The 18,071-nt window shown below is 43.3% G+C and overlaps 4 protein-coding genes across 9 annotated transcripts in view; 2 read left to right on the forward strand and 2 right to left on the reverse strand.

The window, feature by feature from the left end:
* Positions 1 to 416: 416 nt before the first annotated feature.
* Positions 417 to 9,415, reverse strand: LOC135400694 (ankyrin repeat domain-containing protein 16-like). Of its 2 annotated transcripts, none has more exons than XM_064632539.1 (8): positions 8,472 to 9,415; positions 6,792 to 6,950; positions 6,613 to 6,735; positions 5,892 to 5,989; positions 3,398 to 3,549; positions 3,087 to 3,245; positions 750 to 828; positions 417 to 518 (listed from the first exon to the last, which is right to left on the reverse strand). In XM_064632539.1, the coding sequence occupies exons 1-8, from the start codon at positions 8,648 to 8,650 to the stop codon at positions 433 to 435; spliced, it is 1,035 nt and encodes a 344-aa protein (XP_064488609.1). In that variant the 5' UTR covers positions 8,651 to 9,415; the 3' UTR covers positions 417 to 432. The 2 variants fall into 2 exon arrangements, with proteins under 2 accessions (XP_064488609.1, XP_064488610.1); XM_064632540.1 differs by having other exon boundaries at positions 7,890 to 8,564.
* LOC135400695 (solute carrier family 25 member 32-like) lies at positions 8,901 to 10,075 on the forward strand. The gene has a single exon (XM_064632541.1). The coding sequence runs from the start codon at positions 9,133 to 9,135 to the stop codon at positions 10,063 to 10,065; it is 933 nt and encodes a 310-aa protein (XP_064488611.1). The 5' UTR covers positions 8,901 to 9,132; the 3' UTR covers positions 10,066 to 10,075.
* Positions 10,076 to 12,443: 2,368 nt separating this feature from the next.
* On the reverse strand, positions 12,444 to 17,310 carry LOC135400698 (E3 SUMO-protein ligase NSE2-like). Of its 2 annotated transcripts, none has more exons than XM_064632547.1 (5): positions 17,154 to 17,310; positions 15,954 to 16,066; positions 14,847 to 14,991; positions 13,797 to 13,974; positions 12,444 to 12,611 (listed from the first exon to the last, which is right to left on the reverse strand). In XM_064632547.1, exons 1-5 carry the CDS (start codon positions 17,203 to 17,205, stop codon positions 12,503 to 12,505), a joined length of 597 nt encoding a protein of 198 aa, XP_064488617.1. In that variant the 5' UTR covers positions 17,206 to 17,310; the 3' UTR covers positions 12,444 to 12,502. The 2 variants fall into 2 exon arrangements, with proteins under 2 accessions (XP_064488617.1, XP_064488616.1); XM_064632546.1 differs by lacking the exon at positions 17,154 to 17,310 and adding an exon at positions 16,420 to 16,681.
* Positions 17,147 to 18,071, forward strand: part of LOC135400696 (arfGAP with SH3 domain, ANK repeat and PH domain-containing protein-like) — a 41,643-nt gene continuing 40,718 nt past the window's right edge. For all 4 annotated transcript variants that reach the window (XM_064632542.1, XM_064632543.1, XM_064632544.1 and 1 more), the window contains exon 1: positions 17,147 to 17,540. In XM_064632542.1, the coding sequence (XP_064488612.1) occupies positions 17,415 to 17,540 (126 nt within the window). In that variant the 5' untranslated portion in view covers positions 17,147 to 17,414. The remainder of the gene's footprint in view (positions 17,541 to 18,071) is intronic.

Consider the following 18,071-nt stretch of genomic DNA (forward strand, 5'->3'; position numbering starts at 1 on the left):
TGGAATGGGACAAATTTGGCATATGCTTTCTGTTTCTGGCAACAAAAAGTTCGGGATACTTGGCAAATCCCCAAGTGCAATTCAAGAAATTAAGTTTCTTTTATGCACGATTTGATAAAGTTACTGGTAGTATGTGGCAAAATTGTATTCTAATATATTTTTCCGTACCATGCCTTTCTTATTACAATTGTTTTTACATGGTTACAGAAATACTTTGAATAAGCACCTGTATTTATGCCAGGAAAAGTATAAGGGCTTATTCTTTTACTTTAATATTCATCAGAAGTACAAATTTTCCATTTCCTAGTAAGCACGCTCCGCATCTGTACAAAAACTTAACGCTACCAAGTGTGACATGTATTTTTATGTGGCACAACCTGTCAACATGGATATGGCAGCAATGCAATTTTTGTGGCACAGTGTTAGCACTTTTTATTTTACAAATGCATTGTCCATCTCAGCTTTAGACAAAATGTCAGCACAAGAATTATGGTTGACTGCCCTCGCAACATCAGCAGCTGAAATATAGAGCAAAGACTGATTATTCATTACAAAGATACATGATGTCAGTGTCGTAAGCATGCATCACAGCAAGGTGAAATAGGCACTTGACCAACTTCATTTCTGCACTACTGATGCATTTTTTTCTAGGCAACATATCGTAGAGCACTTTCATCATGCAAGCAGAAGCACAACAATTACCGTAGTTATTGTGACTTTCATTCTATAGGATGTCAAAATTTCTGTACCTTTTCTACCTTTGTGATCCATTTGTCTGGCATTGCATCCAAGTTGTAGTAAGAGACTGATGGCAGCTTCTTGGCCTTCCTGTGATTCAAACACTGAACATGAAGTTCATAGTTTATTACCATAGTTACGTTGTTGCTTTATAAACGCATTACGTATTTACATAACTAACTGCATATAACTAGGGCCTGACTTTTTCGGGTTTTATTTTTGGCCAAATTCGGGGGGTAAATATCGGGTGATATTTTTCATTCGAAAATTCGGGTGTATTCGGGTTAAATCCCGTTATGGCATATTCTGTCGTCAGGAATTCGGGTGCATTCGGGTGATTTTTTTTTGTTTAATAAAAATTTGTCTTAACATGGAACTAATGTTTAGCAATGTTATCAAACTTTATTTTAATGCACACTTATGAGTGTGCCACGCGACCCGGATGTTTTCGGGTAGATTCGGGTTAAACCCGAATTTTACAGATTTTGTTCGGGGGGTAAATATCGGGCGGATACGGGTTTAACCCTAAAAAGTCAGGCCCTACATATAACGGTCACATATAGAACTAAAGATCGGTCACCACTGCTAAATGACCAGTAGTATTGTATTTCTGGAAAAATTGCATCAAGGGTAGTGAGAGCATTCTACCAAAACACCACTTCTAGTCCCCAGACGTGCACGTAGGCATTGGGACTGCTAGGAATGTCTTGGGACAAAGGAAGCTGACAGCTTTCGGTAAAGTGGATCACTTGTTGTTATTGCGGCACGTTGAAAGCAATTATGTGTATCAATAATGCCATTTTATGTGTGGATGCTGGAAAAAGGTTGTCCGTGCCACCTACTATAGTAACCAGGGTGTCGAACCGAACCCGAACCCGAACCGAAAACCGTACCCGAACCGTTATTTTTGCCGGAACCGAACCCGAACCCGAACCGAAATTTTCATGACACTGTTGAACCCGAACCGGAGCAGAACCGTAAAAAATAATAGCGGTAACCGGTTCGCAAAACGGTTCGGACATAAAAGAAGTCAGCATAAGAGTTCCTCTTTATCCCCGAACGAAGACACATTCGTATCATCATCACGCGCCTATATCATGGATTTCAGAAATTTTCACCTAGCAGTGAGACGACGACGTATAGTAAGTATACTTTCAGCGTCTTTTTAACATGTTGAAGCGCAGTTGTCCTTGTGAGCGCCGCGGCTAGCGCCCCACGCACGCGGTGCGGCATCTACTCTTCAGAGACGAGCTGCCACGCGGACGAAGGAAACAGGAATGGAGTAGGCCAGTTATGTAGCTCTACAGGACGAATATGCGCTCAAATAAGCGCCCAAGATTTCCCTTTACATGTGAGCAGTACAAATTAAACAAGTCAGAAACATGAGAAGTGGAGAAGGAGCGTACGCAGAACGGTGCCTGTTTGATTGGTCGTGGCTTGAAAAGTAAATGTAGTTCTGCTTATTGGTAGTGCAGTTGTGTCGTGACATATTGCCTTTGTGTTGTGGATTAACTAGTACACTGCTGTGAGCTCGGACAGAGTAAGGCTGGCAGGCTTATTTTCGACATGCTTCAGTACGGTTTCAGATAGATTCACGTTGCGAAGGCAGTATGCCGGCTAGTACTGTCGTCTATATTACGCTGTCCATCGTATTAGGCTTCCTTTAAGTGTATCTTGCTGGCACTGTGCGTGTGAAAAGAGAGATTTTGGGAACAGAAAGTAGCAGGACTACACCGCTTCAACAGCGTGGACTCTATTTGCAATAAGTGTTCATCCATTCCTCATTTCTCTCGCTAAAGGGCTACCTCACCGCTAGAGACGTCAATGCAGACAACAGCAGTAAGCTATTAGCCACGCATTTCCTGATAAAAGCAGTTTTATGGAACATATAAAACGGAAGCGTTGAACCGGTTCGATTCTTGGTGTGGCCGAACCGGAACGAAATCAAAACAACGCGAACCCGAACCCGAACCGAACCCGTATTTTTTGCGGTTCGACACCCTGATAGTAACAGGTGTCTAAACCCCTGTGCATGCATGCAAACATGGTATATACCTGTCATACCTAATTGGCACCTTTGCCCTTAATTCATTATAGAAAAAATCAGTTAGTTAGCATTATGTAATTAATTAGGGGCAACGAAAAATACTGGCAACTACGATACACAACTGTTAACAACATTCAGTCGGTGTCGTGCATGTAGAGCACTCCGTCTTTTTCAAAATCTTGGTGCACCTTAGGTTGAGACACCCTATATAACGATGAGCTCAAATGAAAGATGCATACACACAAGGAAGTATGCCAAATGTGATGTCTTTCTTTTACTGACCTCTGAAATCGGTACTCACCTTAGCCGCTAAGTGTAATGCATTCTGCTTTGTTGTTGTAAGAGTGTTAACATCAAGCCTGTAGCGAGTGATCAGGTGGTCAATGGCAGAGAGAGCACCTGCTTGTGCGGCTAGATGCAGGCTGTTACGTCCTACAATGTCAGCCTTCAAAATGTCAATCTGCAATACATCAAATTCAAAATGGGTGTTTGATGCTATGCATTAGATAACAAATATTTATCAGAAAGTGTATTTTATCTGAAAGTAATTAGTCCATAGTTTCTCGCTACGTATTGTATTGTGTACTACGGACATCATAACAAGCATCTCACATCGTGGTGATTGCTGATGCAGTCCATGACTTGAATGTCATCGACTCTGGCTGCATCCATGAACGGCGTTGTCCCACAAGAGTCCACCTCATCAGGCTCATAACCACAGTTCGTGCACAGCAGCTCCACACAGTTGAGATGTCTGTGCAATGCTGTCACAAGAATGCTGTGATAAAGTACAAACACAGTTTGTTCCCGGCACAGCCATGTCTCCGTTTACCTGGGAGGCTATGCTTGCTGACTGTCGAGATAACCTGATGCATCGAGAAAAGTAAGCGGAATGCACTTATTGGACAGCGGGGCGCACGGTGCTCCCCATGGTGCATTAAACCCGTTCCTCTTCCTTTTCTCAATGCGTCAAGTTATCTCAACAATTAGGGAGCATGGCCTCCCTGCACAACTGAAAAAACAAAGTATCGAGCTAAAGAAAGGTACAGATGCTTTTGCCGTGATGAACAAAGTAAAAATCTGCACAATAAAACATCCCTAGAAGTCATCCCTTATAAAACATCCCTTAGAATCATCCCTTTTATAAACTATATTTGTTATATAAATACAGATACAGATACAGTTCTAAATACAGATTTGTATACAGGGTGTTTCACCTAACTTAATAAAAAATTCTAACTGGCGATGTACTCGCCGGAGGATTGTGAGACTTTCGGCAGTCACCTTCTGGAAACTTTTGCCACCATTGAGGAAAGCTTTGGAGAATTTTTAATTGCGGGAAATTTATTTTTGCCAATGGAACTTTGAAAATATCCAAGCGAACCTCACTTTTTTTTACAGAAATATGAAGTCCTCCACGGATAACCACAGACCCAACAAAAACTATGCACAGTATCGCAACAGAAATAGCTGAAAAAAATTAGTAAAAATTACGCTTTAACCTCGTCTGTTTGATTTTCGCAAAGAAGCGCGCTCAAAATGCGCATCTAGGGGAGGAAGTGTCCCCGCCTTCATTTGTTTTGCCTTCTTTGTGATAAGACTGTTGTTTCGTTTTCTTTGTGATAAATCGGTTGTCCCCAGCATCAAAGTCAAAGCGGGGAAAAGAAAGGTAAAACAAGAGGCGGGAACACTTCCTCCTCTCCCCGCATCTTCAGTGCGCTCTTCTTTGCGACAATCGAGCAGGCGGGGCTAGAGCGTAATATTTACTAATTTTTTTCGACTGTTTCTGTTGCGATACTGTGCATAGTTTTTGTTGGGTCTGTGGTTGTCCGTGGAGGACTTCCTATTTCTGTTAAAAAAAAGTGAGCTTCGCTTGGCAATTTTCAAAGATCAACTGAAAAAAATAAATTTTTTGCAATTAGAAATTGTCCAAAGCCTTCCCTAATGGTGGCAAAAGTTTCCAGAAGGTAATTGCTGAAAGTCCCACAATCCTCCGGCAAGTACGTCGCAAGTTAGAATTTTTTTATCACGTTAGGTGAAACACCCTGTATAAAAGAAAGCAACACAGATGCCACTTTTGCAGGTGGTAATTAGTGTAATTTTTAGTTAAGTTTGAGGTGGGGAAATATGAGAACAGGACCCAGTCATTATTTAAAGCCACTATCTTCTTAAGATCCTCAAACCAGCGTGTTCTTTAAGACACCCATCACATTTTGCTACGCAAGTGAGCCCAGGACCGAAACCAAGGCAGTAAAAGGAAGTCAGCGAGATACAAGAGAAACACCATGTGACAATGCGCCTAGCATTCATAGCGTAACCTTCCACTTGACACCTTCAATGTTTTAAAAGTTGGCTAATTAACCTAATCTAATTAATTGATTAGGCATAATGAAAAAATGCTGGTGACTAGGATAAATGTCTGCCAACAACGCTCAGTCGGTTTCATTTGTGTAGAGCGCTCAGTCTCTCTTTAAATCCTGCTGCATGTTACTTGAGACACCTTGTATTAAAGGGACACTAAAGTGCAACAATTTCTCCTCGCAGTATGAAACGCACCATTACCTTGACACCAACATTGGGGATTAATCAGTTGTGCCGATCGTGATTTGTCAGAAAAAGAAACTGCAATTTACGCTCTCCTTCTCAAGAAGGCTGACAATATGCAGCACACTCTCATTCGTCTCCGCCAACGACTTGTCCAATCATCACGGGAGATCATCTGAGGAGACCAATTGAAGCCCTCTCCACAACTGAGACGGAGAAAAAAAGCATAGATTGCAGTTTCTTTCACCTATAAATCACGAACGACGAGATGGATGCATCCCATTCCTTTTGTGTTTGTGTCAAGGTGACGGCATCTTTCATTCCGCAAGGAGAAATTTTTGCATTATAGTGCCCCCTTAAGGCCAGATGGCACATTAGAAATTGTGGTGCACAAATATCAGGCACTAGGCATTATACAACCACACTACCCCTTGTCATGCCATGGCATGATATAAAAGAAGATGGTGCTTGCTCCATGCGGCCTTTATGCATTGAGGTTAGTGGTTTAAAATTTTTAACATCCTATTTTGAAATGTCCAAGGCATGCAATGTTCAATCCCACCTGCAGTGTGTAGAGGTGTCCTCCCATTGGTGCTGCAATTTTTCCAGGCGTCCGGGAATGTGTTTAACAGGTAGAGAATGATGTCGTAGTGACCCTCCCTAACAGTTAAAATATTTCTTTCTTACACTAATGACGCAAGATAACTCGAGAAGTCATTCTAGACAGAGGAACACAAATGAAGGAGAAAACACACAGAAATAGAAAGTGACCACACCTCAGAAAGAAGTGAGGAACAAATTACAGTATACATTAAATCCTGCACTGTGTAGTTTGAAAGCAAAAAAGGCAAAGCATAGCGGACCTCCAGTCAATCAAAGAATAACAAGTTTAAAAAACTAATTTTATCTAATCAAACACTATGCCATTGTACGTGCATAACAGGCCCTATCCACGTTGACGTTCTTTCATGTGCAGTGAGCTGCATGATGCAACTTTGCTCAGATTTTTAAGTGGTGCCAAAAAAAACATCACAACAACAACAACTCTGCACTTATGAAATTATGTTAACTTGTGAAATTCCAGTAATTAACAAAAGTATACAGTCAAACTCCTTTATAGCGAACACCTTTTTAACGAAAATGCCACTACAGCAAATTTTTTTGCGGTCCCTATAGGTCCAATAATGGACATCCTTTTTAACGAAAATACCTTTACTGCAAATTTTTTTGGCTGTCCCCTGAGTTTCGTTGTAAGGGAGTTTGACTGTAGTTGATATGCCTACCTGCAAGCAATGTGAAATGGGGTCCAGCCATCCTTGTTTTTCAAAGCCACACTCGCACCGGCTCTGATGAGTAGCTGTATCGTAACCAGGTCAGATTTCGTGCAAGCAAGCATCAGGGGAGTCCTTGAAGGAATAACAGCCACGTGGAAACCCCATGAATCACACTCAAAGCGACGTACCAGTCTGCTCGCTTCAGGCTATCCACTTGTGCTCCAAGATGAAGCAGAAGCTTCAATGCTTCTGGCTGCGATGCCTGCGCTGCTTCATGAAGGGGTCTCTTCCCATCCAGGTTTGCACATTCCAACAGCTGTATTGATTTCAGATCTTCTAAAAGATACCTATAGCGTAAGTCATGTTTGTGAGCTCAGTTGCCTGTGACAATGTAAGACTGCCCGTGAAAATTTCACAAGGTTGTAAAAGTTGTACGTAAAGTTGTACGGGACACCGTATTACTTCGGTCCTCACTCTGAGGCGACCCATTATTCCATTTCATCACATTACCGCCAGCAATGGGGCAGAATATCGCCCCTGGCGATGAAACTCCTCACTCATCATCATTCAAATAAAGCTGTTGTTGTTGTTTTTGTTGTTCTATGTCTTAAATTGACCTCTTTCGACTTTTACGGAAGTCAGCACATTCTGAAGACGAGAAAGTTCGAAGCATGGCATATAATCCTTTAAACTGCAGACGTGCAAATACGAATTAGCGGCACACGGGACACAGACCGTAAAACATTTTCTTGCAACATTAAAGCTCGGATGGCTCAGTGGATTAAAGTAGAGGTTGGTGGTATGTAATAGTAGTGACATATTGGCAAAGCGTATATATATACCTTTCCCATTTCAACTCCGTTCTACATTACGAGGATAGCATATAAAGCCTCCCTGAAAAGTGAATCACGACGCAAAGGTGCGCAAGCTCAGAGATGTTCCTCAATAGAGTAAACACTGTTCTTCTCTTTTGTCTCTTCACTGCGAACTTTTACAAAAAATGCCATGTCATTCACTAACGTATGTATAGATTGTGACACTTCTACGAACGAAATTCATTACATCATGCATGCACTGTACTGCACACCAGAGCAGTGATTTATCCAGACACCCCTAACCCCCCCCCCCCCCCTTCCCCAAAACAAAAGACCTTGGAGACACCCCCCTAAAATTTTGTGTGATTGCATAATATTTTGTCAAAGAGCATAAGAATACATAGGAGTGGCCTGCATGTTGTGACCTCGCCCCCCTCTTGTGGAGCCCGACGCACCGCTGATGTCACATACCTGATGAAATTCTGGGTAAACCACTGCACCAGAGTACGGACGAAAAAAATAATTTTTCTGATGTCTTGTACTTGGGCAGTACTAAACCTCAGAACACGCACGCGTCGAAGCTCTGACGTCAGAGGGGCGAAAGCTATGGACATTCCCATTGGTGGTCGCAAGCAGTGAATCTGTCTCGCGCCTCCTCACTGGCGGAGACGCCCGCATGATGTCAGAGCAGGATCAGTTTCGGTATTCGCGGTGACGATTTGGCGGCGATTTTTATGTTTGGCGGAATGAAGGTTCACATAGATTTGCAAAATTTCCTTTCACATTTAAGTGGCATAACGGATCCAAGTCAGGTGGAAAACATTTTGAGAGATTCGTGTCACATCCTGTAGATGCATTTGAGTAACTTGCTTTGGAACCATGTCGGATGAATTCGATGTTGAACAGCTCAACAGCGTGGGCATCGGCACCTTCGAGATTAGAAACACGGTTTGTGGTTGCGTAACGTGGACGCGTCCTCAGGTTGTCCTTATTCCCTTGCACTTCTTGTCGCCACAGAAGGTCATGTTGAGAATATTCAATACGTATGCGAACCTTAAAACACGCACCGAGCCGCTCCGTGCTGCAACGTGAGCAAGAGTATCCCCCGACTTCTCGTAGCATACTTCGTATAAGCCGCGTCCACTAGCTTCGGTGGACAGCTCTGTTTCAACTGCCTTCAGTCCATCGACGTCGTCTCTCTGTGCAAGGTGCAGCAACTTAACGTTGTTCATTATTAAAGCATGGTATAATGTATAATCACGTAATGGTCGCTAGAAAACACAAGAGGAAACAAAACTCGCCAAGAAAGCATGAGCTTGGAATCGTCTGCGGGCGCCGATTGGCTGAAAAACTGAGATCATATTCCCGTGAGGAGTGAGAGGGCTTCTTGATTCCTCCTCCTCTTTTGTTACGTTGCGCGGTTTTGTCCACTTCAACCAATCGCTATTGAGAAGCGTGGCTCGTATATTGGCCCCTATCCATGGCTCAAATCCAATACCTAATCCGGGCAACGCTGTTGCGCGATTTGCAAGGTCGTTTCGTTTGTGCAGACGGAAATGTCGTAGAAACTCGAAATTCAGTGTTATCAGAGAGTTATCAGTCCTTGCACCGGGTTGCGTGATGATGGCACGGTTTCTCTTTGGCATGAATTTGGGTTACAATATAGTTGGTGTGATCGGCGGGGTCTAGCGGTTGATGCTCCAACGACGCACTCATGACGACCATCCCCGGTATGTCGGATAATGGAGACTCGTCCTCGAACTTCTTATCCTTCTTCAAACACGTGAAATACGAGTATTTGGTCGCCGGTGTGTCAGGTGGAGTAGCCTCAACACTTGCAGTGCATCCGTTTGATCTGCTCAAAATCCGCCTTGCCGTGAACGACGGTGTGCTTTCTAGTCGCCCACAATACCGTGGTTTTCTACACGCCGTGAGGACAATCTTCAAAGAAGAGGGCCTCGTAGGCTTCTACCGAGGCATCAGCCCAAACTGCTTTGGAGCAGGAGCCTCGTGGGGTTTCTACTTTTATTTTTACAATGCAATTAAGTCACAAATGGCATCACGATCGGCATCTCCAACGTTAGGGCCCAATCAGCACATGCTGGCCGCTGCCGAAGCCGGGGTGCTCACCCTCACAATGACGAACCCCATTTGGGTGATAAAGACGAGGATGTGCCTGCAGTACAGCAATGAGCCGCGTCGGTACCCAAGCATGGCGCAAGCTTTCATGAAAATCTTCAAGCAAGAAGGCATAGCCGGTCTGTACAAAGGATTTGTGCCAGGCATATTCGGTGTGTCGCACGGAGCGCTGCAGTTTATGGCTTACGAAGAAATGAAACAGTACCATGCCAAATATTACAATGACGTTGGGATGCAAAAAATGGGCACGTTAGAGTACCTCGCCTTCGCAGCAGTGTCGAAGTTGTTCGCAACGACAGCTACTTATCCTTACCAAGTTATTAGAGCTAGGTTGCAGGATCAGCATAGTCACTACAACGGCATTTGGAATTGCATAGCAAAGACGTGGAAATACGAGGGCTACAGGGGCTTTTACAAAGGCCTCGTGCCCAATCTGTTGAGGGTGACACCGGCGACGGCCATCACGTTTGTAGTGTACGAAAATATTGCAAAGTTCCTATTAAAGTAGTAGAGAGAGAGAGAGCAATGTTTTCTATGTGACGTTTTACTTCAGCACCATGTATGAAACCAAATTGAGATTTTACAGTATATTATCTCGGAGGAAGTACCCCGATTGGCTGCATTTTACCAATCGCATTGTTATCTTTTGAGACTCTTTGTTGCACTGCTTTATATGGCCTGACAAATTACAGCTGTTGAGTGAGAGTATTTACATATTGTCACATTTTATTTGTGACGCTTGTTGCCCTGTCCAGTATGGCTTGGCATCAAAACTACTTGGTCTAGTTAGAAGTTATGTAGAGACAAAATAAAGTAGTTCTGTTTTGTTACAAAACTTGTTGTATTGCTGTTGCTTTTGTATAACAAACGGCATTGGATATTTCGCCGTCTGTGCAATGTGGTGAAATATTATTACATTTGATGCAGATGTAGACGATGTCATAGAGTTGATGGCAATTGCTCATACAGTCAAACTCCTTTACAACAAAACTCGGGACAGCAAAAAAAATTTGCAGTAAAGGTATTTCCGATAAAAAGGATGTCCATTATTGGACCTACAGGGCTCCAGCGGGACCGCAAAAAAATTTGCTGTAGTGGTATTTTCGTTAAAAAGGTGTTCGCTATAAAGGAGTTTGACTGTACAAAATTTCCCTGCTGTAGTGATGAAGTTATTTGAAGTTTGTCATGTCATGAAGACATGGCATCACGTCTGAAGTATGTCACAAGGAAGGTGCCATCCCTCTAGAAGAGCAAGGCTGAAGTGCTACCAGTAATTTACCTGCTCCACAGACCCTACCATCTTCAAAAAAAATGTGGGCCAGTTAAATTGAATGTATGAAATATGAACGTTCCAAGGACTGTTGGGAAACTGGACCAATGGGCTGTGATTGCAGTGTCACATCACAATGAATAAGAAGTGAATGTCTACAATGCACCTGGAGGCAAGTACAGCTTGGGACAAAAGTTCACACAACAGGTCTCATTTCTCCATTGAGGCGACACCCAGCAGCGGACACAGATACTGAGGGATGGATAGAATAGCCAGTCACCCGTTTCTTATTCGATTTCTTCCTGGTAGCTGGCAGGGGGCCGCTCCGATGAAGAAATACGCCAGTGCCGTGTTCCGTAAACTTTTGTCCCAAGCTGTACCTATGGGGTAACTCTCCACATAGGGGAAGCAAGCTTAAGTTCAAAGAGTATATTGATTTAATAACATTCTGTAGAAAGAAAAAAAAGCCTAATAGAACGACACATGCCACACACTGTTAAAAAAACTTCTACTCACTGGCTTGTCTGAGCACCACATCTGCTAGCTTTTGTTGTATATATTCATGTAAAATGTATTTATACAAGGAAATTTTGGAGGGTTTAAGGCTGTGCGAGAGGAGCTGGGGATGCCAAAAATGCCTGTAAGATATATCGACCCTCCGGTCAGCAGTGTAAATAACTCGCATGACGACATCAACGACCTTGGCTGGTTTATTCTCAGATAAGCACAACTGAGTGCTCCCCCCCACAACAAGGGCACAGTAGAACCACCATGAAATCGCCTAAGGGGAGGACAAACGTACCGCACTTTAGCCAGCCTCACCGATTCAAGAATTACAGCCCTTTTTTCCCTACAAACACTTCTAGAGATAGAAGAAAAAAAGAACGGACAACAGTAGCAAGCACCTTTGAAATTGGTGCTTCTATTATTTATTAATTAGTGACATGGGTTCCAGAGGAAATGGCTCATTCAACTCTGTTATGCTTAGGGAGTGATTTTTTCGGGTTAAACCCGATTCTACCCGGTTATTCCCCCTGAAACTGACCTCCGACCAGTTCGGGTTCAATCAGATTTCTCCCCGTATTCCAGTCACTATGAAATCCTCATGTGACGTTTCCACTGAAGACGAACAAAGGTCGCCACATGTAATGCATGTAACAATGGGTCACTTAGGTTCCCAGCAATACACCAATTTTTGTCAACACTGTCTATGCCTTCAGGGAGTACCGCTAGAAGATCACGATCGCGCATAAAAAGAAAAAACAACAACAACAACAATAAAAAACAAAAAAGAGAGATTACGAAAGGACTTAATAGACAAGAGGAGAAACAAAAACACCCGATAACACCCGAAGGCACAATTATCGCCCGATTCCTCCCCGAATTACAGATTCAAAAATAGCGCCCGATTTTTACCCCCCGAATCTGAGAAAGCTATTTAACCCGAAAAAGTCACTCCCTAGTTATGCTTAATGGCAAGGTATGCTAGAAATTTACCCACATGAGGACAACATGAAACATCCATCCCAGTTAAGTTCACGTTCCTTTGACTGAGAAATTTAAGTCACTTACACAATGACATCATCATCACAGCTCAATAAGCACAGATGCCAACGTTTGAATTTCAGTCCTTTAAAATAACTTTAATGCCATCTGCCATCATGTACAATGTGACTCAAGTGTTGGCTTTCTGGCTTTCTTGAATTTTCCGCAATACATAGTGGTCGTCTACAAGCTCCGTCTTGAGCAGAGACGTTCGGTTGTTGCAGCCTACAAATGGGCACCTGCGAGCAATAAAGAAGAATTTCACCAAGGAGCATCACACTCGAAACCTCAGCGCGTGACCATCTGAAAGGAGTTCATTTTCGGGTTTTTAGTGATGATCAAGTGATGGTTACGAGGGAAAATCGAATATAGTAACAAGAAAATTCCTTCAAAATCTGAAGGCGGAGCAATGCAGCTCAAATGCCACAAAAATAAATACTACTTATTTAATAACATAATCAAAATAATATAAATTAATAAATACAATATATATAATTTCATACTAGAGAAATAAATATAGTCGCCAAACCAATTTTTTTAGACTTCTAGGAGCCGCGAAATTTGTCCGAATTTTCAGTGAACTGCATAAATCCACTTTCTTTCAAAAATCTCCACTCAGAATATTCACAGTGACTTAAAAAGCGTGTCCATATGTGTCTGCATTGCTACGCACAGCAAAGTATCACGTCAAATTTCGGCGAGTACATCATCAGTGTAGTCACCACAGCAAGGATTGCCCCTGTGGAAGGGGATACGTCAGTGGCATCCTCCTCGCTGCTGTTGTCTTTAGTTTTTTTTTTATGTTGTCAGTGCCAAAGACGACGATGATGCTAACGCTGCCGAAGTGTCAAATGGTGATGTCACGTTGGTCTCGATCGTCGGTGAATTTACGTCTTCGCCTCTACTAAAAACGTCTATCCTAGCAACATCATCGACATCCTCACCTGAAGTTGAGGTCAGCATTTTTGTACTGAAAGATAAGTTTTTGCAACACGTCTGGAGAGGAGCATTCGGTTTTGGTCGCACGCAAATAAGCTCTGCCTTCCCGTATCTGTCCTGTACGCGCACTGCGCTTCTACGCATGTGTCAGGTCGGAAATGGCCTTCGTGTTGTAAAAGCACTATGCACTATCGGGTGGGGGAGTACATTTTTCTGCTATATTTCTGGCGTGTGGGAGACGGTAAATCCCCCCAAACCATGTAGATTTGAAGCGAGATGAGTAGAATAATCAAGCACACCTTCCGAGGAATGGTCCAAATTATTGGTCCGGAAATATCGTACATTGGTCCCATAGGGCGTCTGATGGTGCCAACAGTTTTGTCAAAAAAAAAAAAAAAAAAAAGAGAAGTTGGGAAGTCCGAATTAATGGGTTGGCGACTGTAATATCTGGAGCTTGCACAGATTTCAAGTGTGTTCCAACATACCTCGGGTTCCTTGTCGCCTTCATGTAAAGGCCAATGCTCTCCTTGTCATAAATGTGCCCACAGATGGAATTCTTCACAGGCATCTTCACATTACACTGTGTTATGGGGTCCTTCCAGACTCTGTTCTCATCCGAAACATGAAGGCTCACGTCTGCATCGCTGCGTCTTGCTCTAGATGCTACAAGAGGGGCATACAAATTTTGTGTAAACAAAGAACTGTGTTACGTCACTGCTAGTTAGCCACGGTCGACTTTTACAACCCACTACAGGCCAGGTAGCCTATACATTTCTCGGACCCGGACCTGCATGGAGCCATCGAGCCTGGGCCTAAGAATGTGACCCGTGCAGTGCTCTAACTGTGCTTTACGTGTGAAAACTGCCACACTGAACCCGGGTAAAAGAGCAGAAAGCATAATTAAAACAGCAAATAAACAAATAAAGTAACGTACAAGGCATCATTTTTACAATAAAACTACGAGAGCTACCTAGATGCGGTTTTTGCAGGTGGGTAACATGGCCAGGCGGACATCCTGTCGGGAAGCGTGTGTAACTACTGGACGACTATAATTACCTAACATTCATAAATTCATTGACTTATTAATTAGATATCTTAGGGGAAATGTAAGATAGCAGAATTGGAGCCAGCCATTATTTAAATGCACCCCCTTTTTTTAAATATCCTGGAACGAACCCATACTTCGTCCTCGTTTCAGGGTTTTTAAAAATGAGGGTGGATCCAAGTGACGGTTGCCACCAATTCCGCTGTGCCACACTTTCTCGAATACATCTAATTAAAAAGCAAATTGATGAATTTTAGGTAAATAGTTCTTCAGTAGTCAAATGCACTTTTCCACAGGATGTCCCCCTGGCCGTGTAACACCCCTGCAAAAATGGCATCAGTGCTGCTCTCACAGATCTTTCTTTTTATCTGTAAAGGATTTTTTTTTAAAAACACCCTATACTGTACAATAGAAATTAGCACATGTGTCATTCAGGCAAAGAAAAAATTAATAAAGTCATCACAAACAAAAAGAAAACTGTAAAGGCTACCTTCTTCATCGCCCGCCTCAATAGTCTGCAGAAGGTCTTTGTATGATCTCTGCTGGCGTGGATCCTTCAGGGTTGAGTGTACAGCGGCAAAGCGTTGTGAGAGGAGGTTCTTCAACTGAACATCTGTTACTTGATCCGTTAAAGCCTGGAGAACAAGAAAAGTAAACTTAACTCTGATGATGAGAGAAGCCTCTCTTACAGCTTGCCCTGGCATGCACAATTACGCACGTGGGATATAATTTGCCACAAACTCCAAAGGTGTTGCAAAAACCCATGACTTCCGAACTGTGAGCTCATGCTTCAGGGACCACACTTGATGAACCCACACTTTTTTTACCTCGATTTAAAAATGGGGTAAGTACAGTCATCCAATTCAATAACGCATCAGCAGTGGTCAACAAAGCAAAAATGTAGTCCATCCTGTGGCCAAAGGGCAGAAAAAGCAAAGATGGCTCACCCATTTACCATGAAGTATTATCCATATTTTTCTGGCTACACCACTGCACTGACACGAACACATGCAAGAGACCTACACATGATAGCCTGAGTACACAAAACCACAACCTTTTCCTTCGCATCACATCTTTGCGGTGCCGGTCTCTAGGTACGATCTAGAAAAGAGGTTCTATCGGGCCATCGTAGAGTCACTGAACGTCAGTGGGACACTGTACATGCTGCGAACATATTTCTACGGATTTCCTTTTAAACCCCAGACAGTGTACAATTTTGCAGAAGTGAAATTATGTCTGTGGCAAGTATGCGTTACGTACCCTATCCAAAGCAGTGCTTAGAAAAAAATTACAGACCCGATATGGGTGTTGACATGCACCTCCGTAAGAGCCATCTCATTACCAGAATTTGTAACAGCAACACAACAAAATTGAAAGGTTTGCATCGGAAACGGAAACATGGTAGCAACGAAAATGGAAACGGTAATGAAAATATGTGCTGCAACCCCTAAGGACAATATCTATAGTTCTGCTCTTGTCACAGACCTCGTGAAGAGACATGATCCATTACAGCATGCAGCTGTACAGACAAGCAAGTGTATGAAGGAGGCATGTCATGCAACTTTACAATGTCCTGAGATGCAGCACTTTATTTTACCTGTTGCTTAACTGCATCTGTTGCGTCAACCAAACTTCTTGCGTCCTGCTCTATGTTGATGATGCTCACCATGTACTCTTTCAGGGTTTCAAAGCATTCTTTCACCTCGTCTCCTGTAGGTAGTAATAGTAAAGCTAGAGTAACTGGAAGGCCACTGAGTGTTGTGGGGAATAACGTGTTTCACTTTGTCTTTCGAATGTTGGGATTTAATGCCACGCATTACTACTACTGAAGCAAGCAGACTGTGGTTATATAATGAGGCCAACAGCTTCCAAACTGTCGGTCCATGTCAGAGGATACGCTGTTGTTGTATTTCAGACCACTATGGTTCACAATAGAAATTGTGATCTCCTCATGGGCGTAGAAGCTGCGCAGGTACCCTATACAAAGAGGTTCATGCACACAATGCACGTGCATACTGCGATTTCAGATGACAGCTTTACGTAGTGTTGGTTTCACAACGTACCCGAATGTGTTTCGCGAATTTCGTTGGCCATGCTGCGTACAGCATCCTTAGCTTCCGTCATAAAATCTTTCAGTGACTTCAGATCCTGAACTGCTATATCTAGTGCCGTGAACGAAGACATTCTTCCGCTCCAATGTATTACAGCACACTAAACCACTTCCCATTCGCAACAGACACGCAACAAGGCACAACAACCGGCGCAAAACAGGAAGAACACAACACGCTGAAACTGGCGCGCCTTCCGTTTACCTTACGCCTTGCCTTGCGCATATTTTGCCTGATTTCACCGCCGCGGTCGCCACAGACGCCAGAGCCAGAGCTACACAACGCCTTCCCTGAGCACCGAAGACCCAAGCCCAAGCTGCCTCCATTGATCTCGATTGTAAAATACATATATAAAAGATTGTATACATGGAGATCAGTGGCTGCCTCTTGCCCTCCTACCCTCCCTAGTACCCTAGCTACCATGCTAGCTACCCTCTTGATTTGATGATGATCTACAGTTCGTACGTTCGTACAGTTAGCTGAGTCATGAGCAATTATTTTTTTTTTCCCGATACACGACTTCACATCTTGCCAGTCATGCTCTTCCAACCTGCTTCCAAACGCGAGCAAGCGAAATAGATTCATTCAGCCGAAATAAATTCACCAGTAGCTGTCTGAAAGCTACACCCCAGCGACCCCAGCGCCACTAGAGCGAAATCTTTCGAATGCTTTGTCGAAGCGAAACCCACCTGTGTACATGGAGCATTTGTGCTTGTGGAAGTGGGTGCAATGCAGTGGCATGTCAACCTCTAGGGTTTCTCTGTGTAAACCCGTGTTTAGTCATCCTGTACCACAATTTCTGGACTAAGATGCAGGAAGAAAGCCCTTGTCTTGCGTCGCCACAGGAGTTTATATGTGCTTGGAAACTGGACCCTTAAAGGAAATCCGGATCCTGCGACGATAGGACATCCTGTGCGATCGTCTTTGGGATTGCAGTGGTAGCCTCCACCATGCCTGGGATAATGAGTGTGGATGAGTTCGTTTCTGAGACTCAGGAGGACTACAACTCACCCACCACGTCCACATTTGTGGGGAAGATGAACCACTGTCGGCAAAGTGTTGGCATACTGGAAGAGGTAATGTAATGTACGGTTCCAAGAGGTTCAAGTGCGAGATGTTTCTTTCCGTGGACGTAAATGCTGCAATCCCGCACGAATCAGAACACTCAGTATAACCCGCCTGTTCGATAATTTTTCAATTTGGAACTTCATTTTCTTACTAACGCGCAACGCCTTCTTGTGCGGTTACTTATACTGTGGGTGAAGTGGGTCGGTGAAGACGAATCGCGGCTTCATGCGCGCATACAGGTTGTGCAGGTGCTACGTAACGCTTCTGGTTTTACACACGTAAAAGACACAGAGCATAAAGGTACCACATCTCGACGCCTCGAACGACACACCCGTAAAGCATAATGAGGTGCTTGCATTTGTTTACCCCGTTGATGCACAGTTATAGTCAAGGTCGTGTCACAAGACTGTGTTTGCGCAATTCAAATGGAAACTTCTCTACTCCATCGCATTATGTATTTATGTATTTATTTGTTATTTCACCACGCAGTTATCCTGTTGGATACCTATTTACATTACTTGTTATTCGGTGGTTAACAT

The sequence above is a fragment of the Ornithodoros turicata genome, chromosome 7 (genome assembly GCF_037126465.1).
Source record: "Ornithodoros turicata isolate Travis chromosome 7, ASM3712646v1, whole genome shotgun sequence".
Lineage (NCBI taxonomy): Eukaryota > Metazoa > Arthropoda > Arachnida > Ixodida > Argasidae > Ornithodoros > Ornithodoros turicata.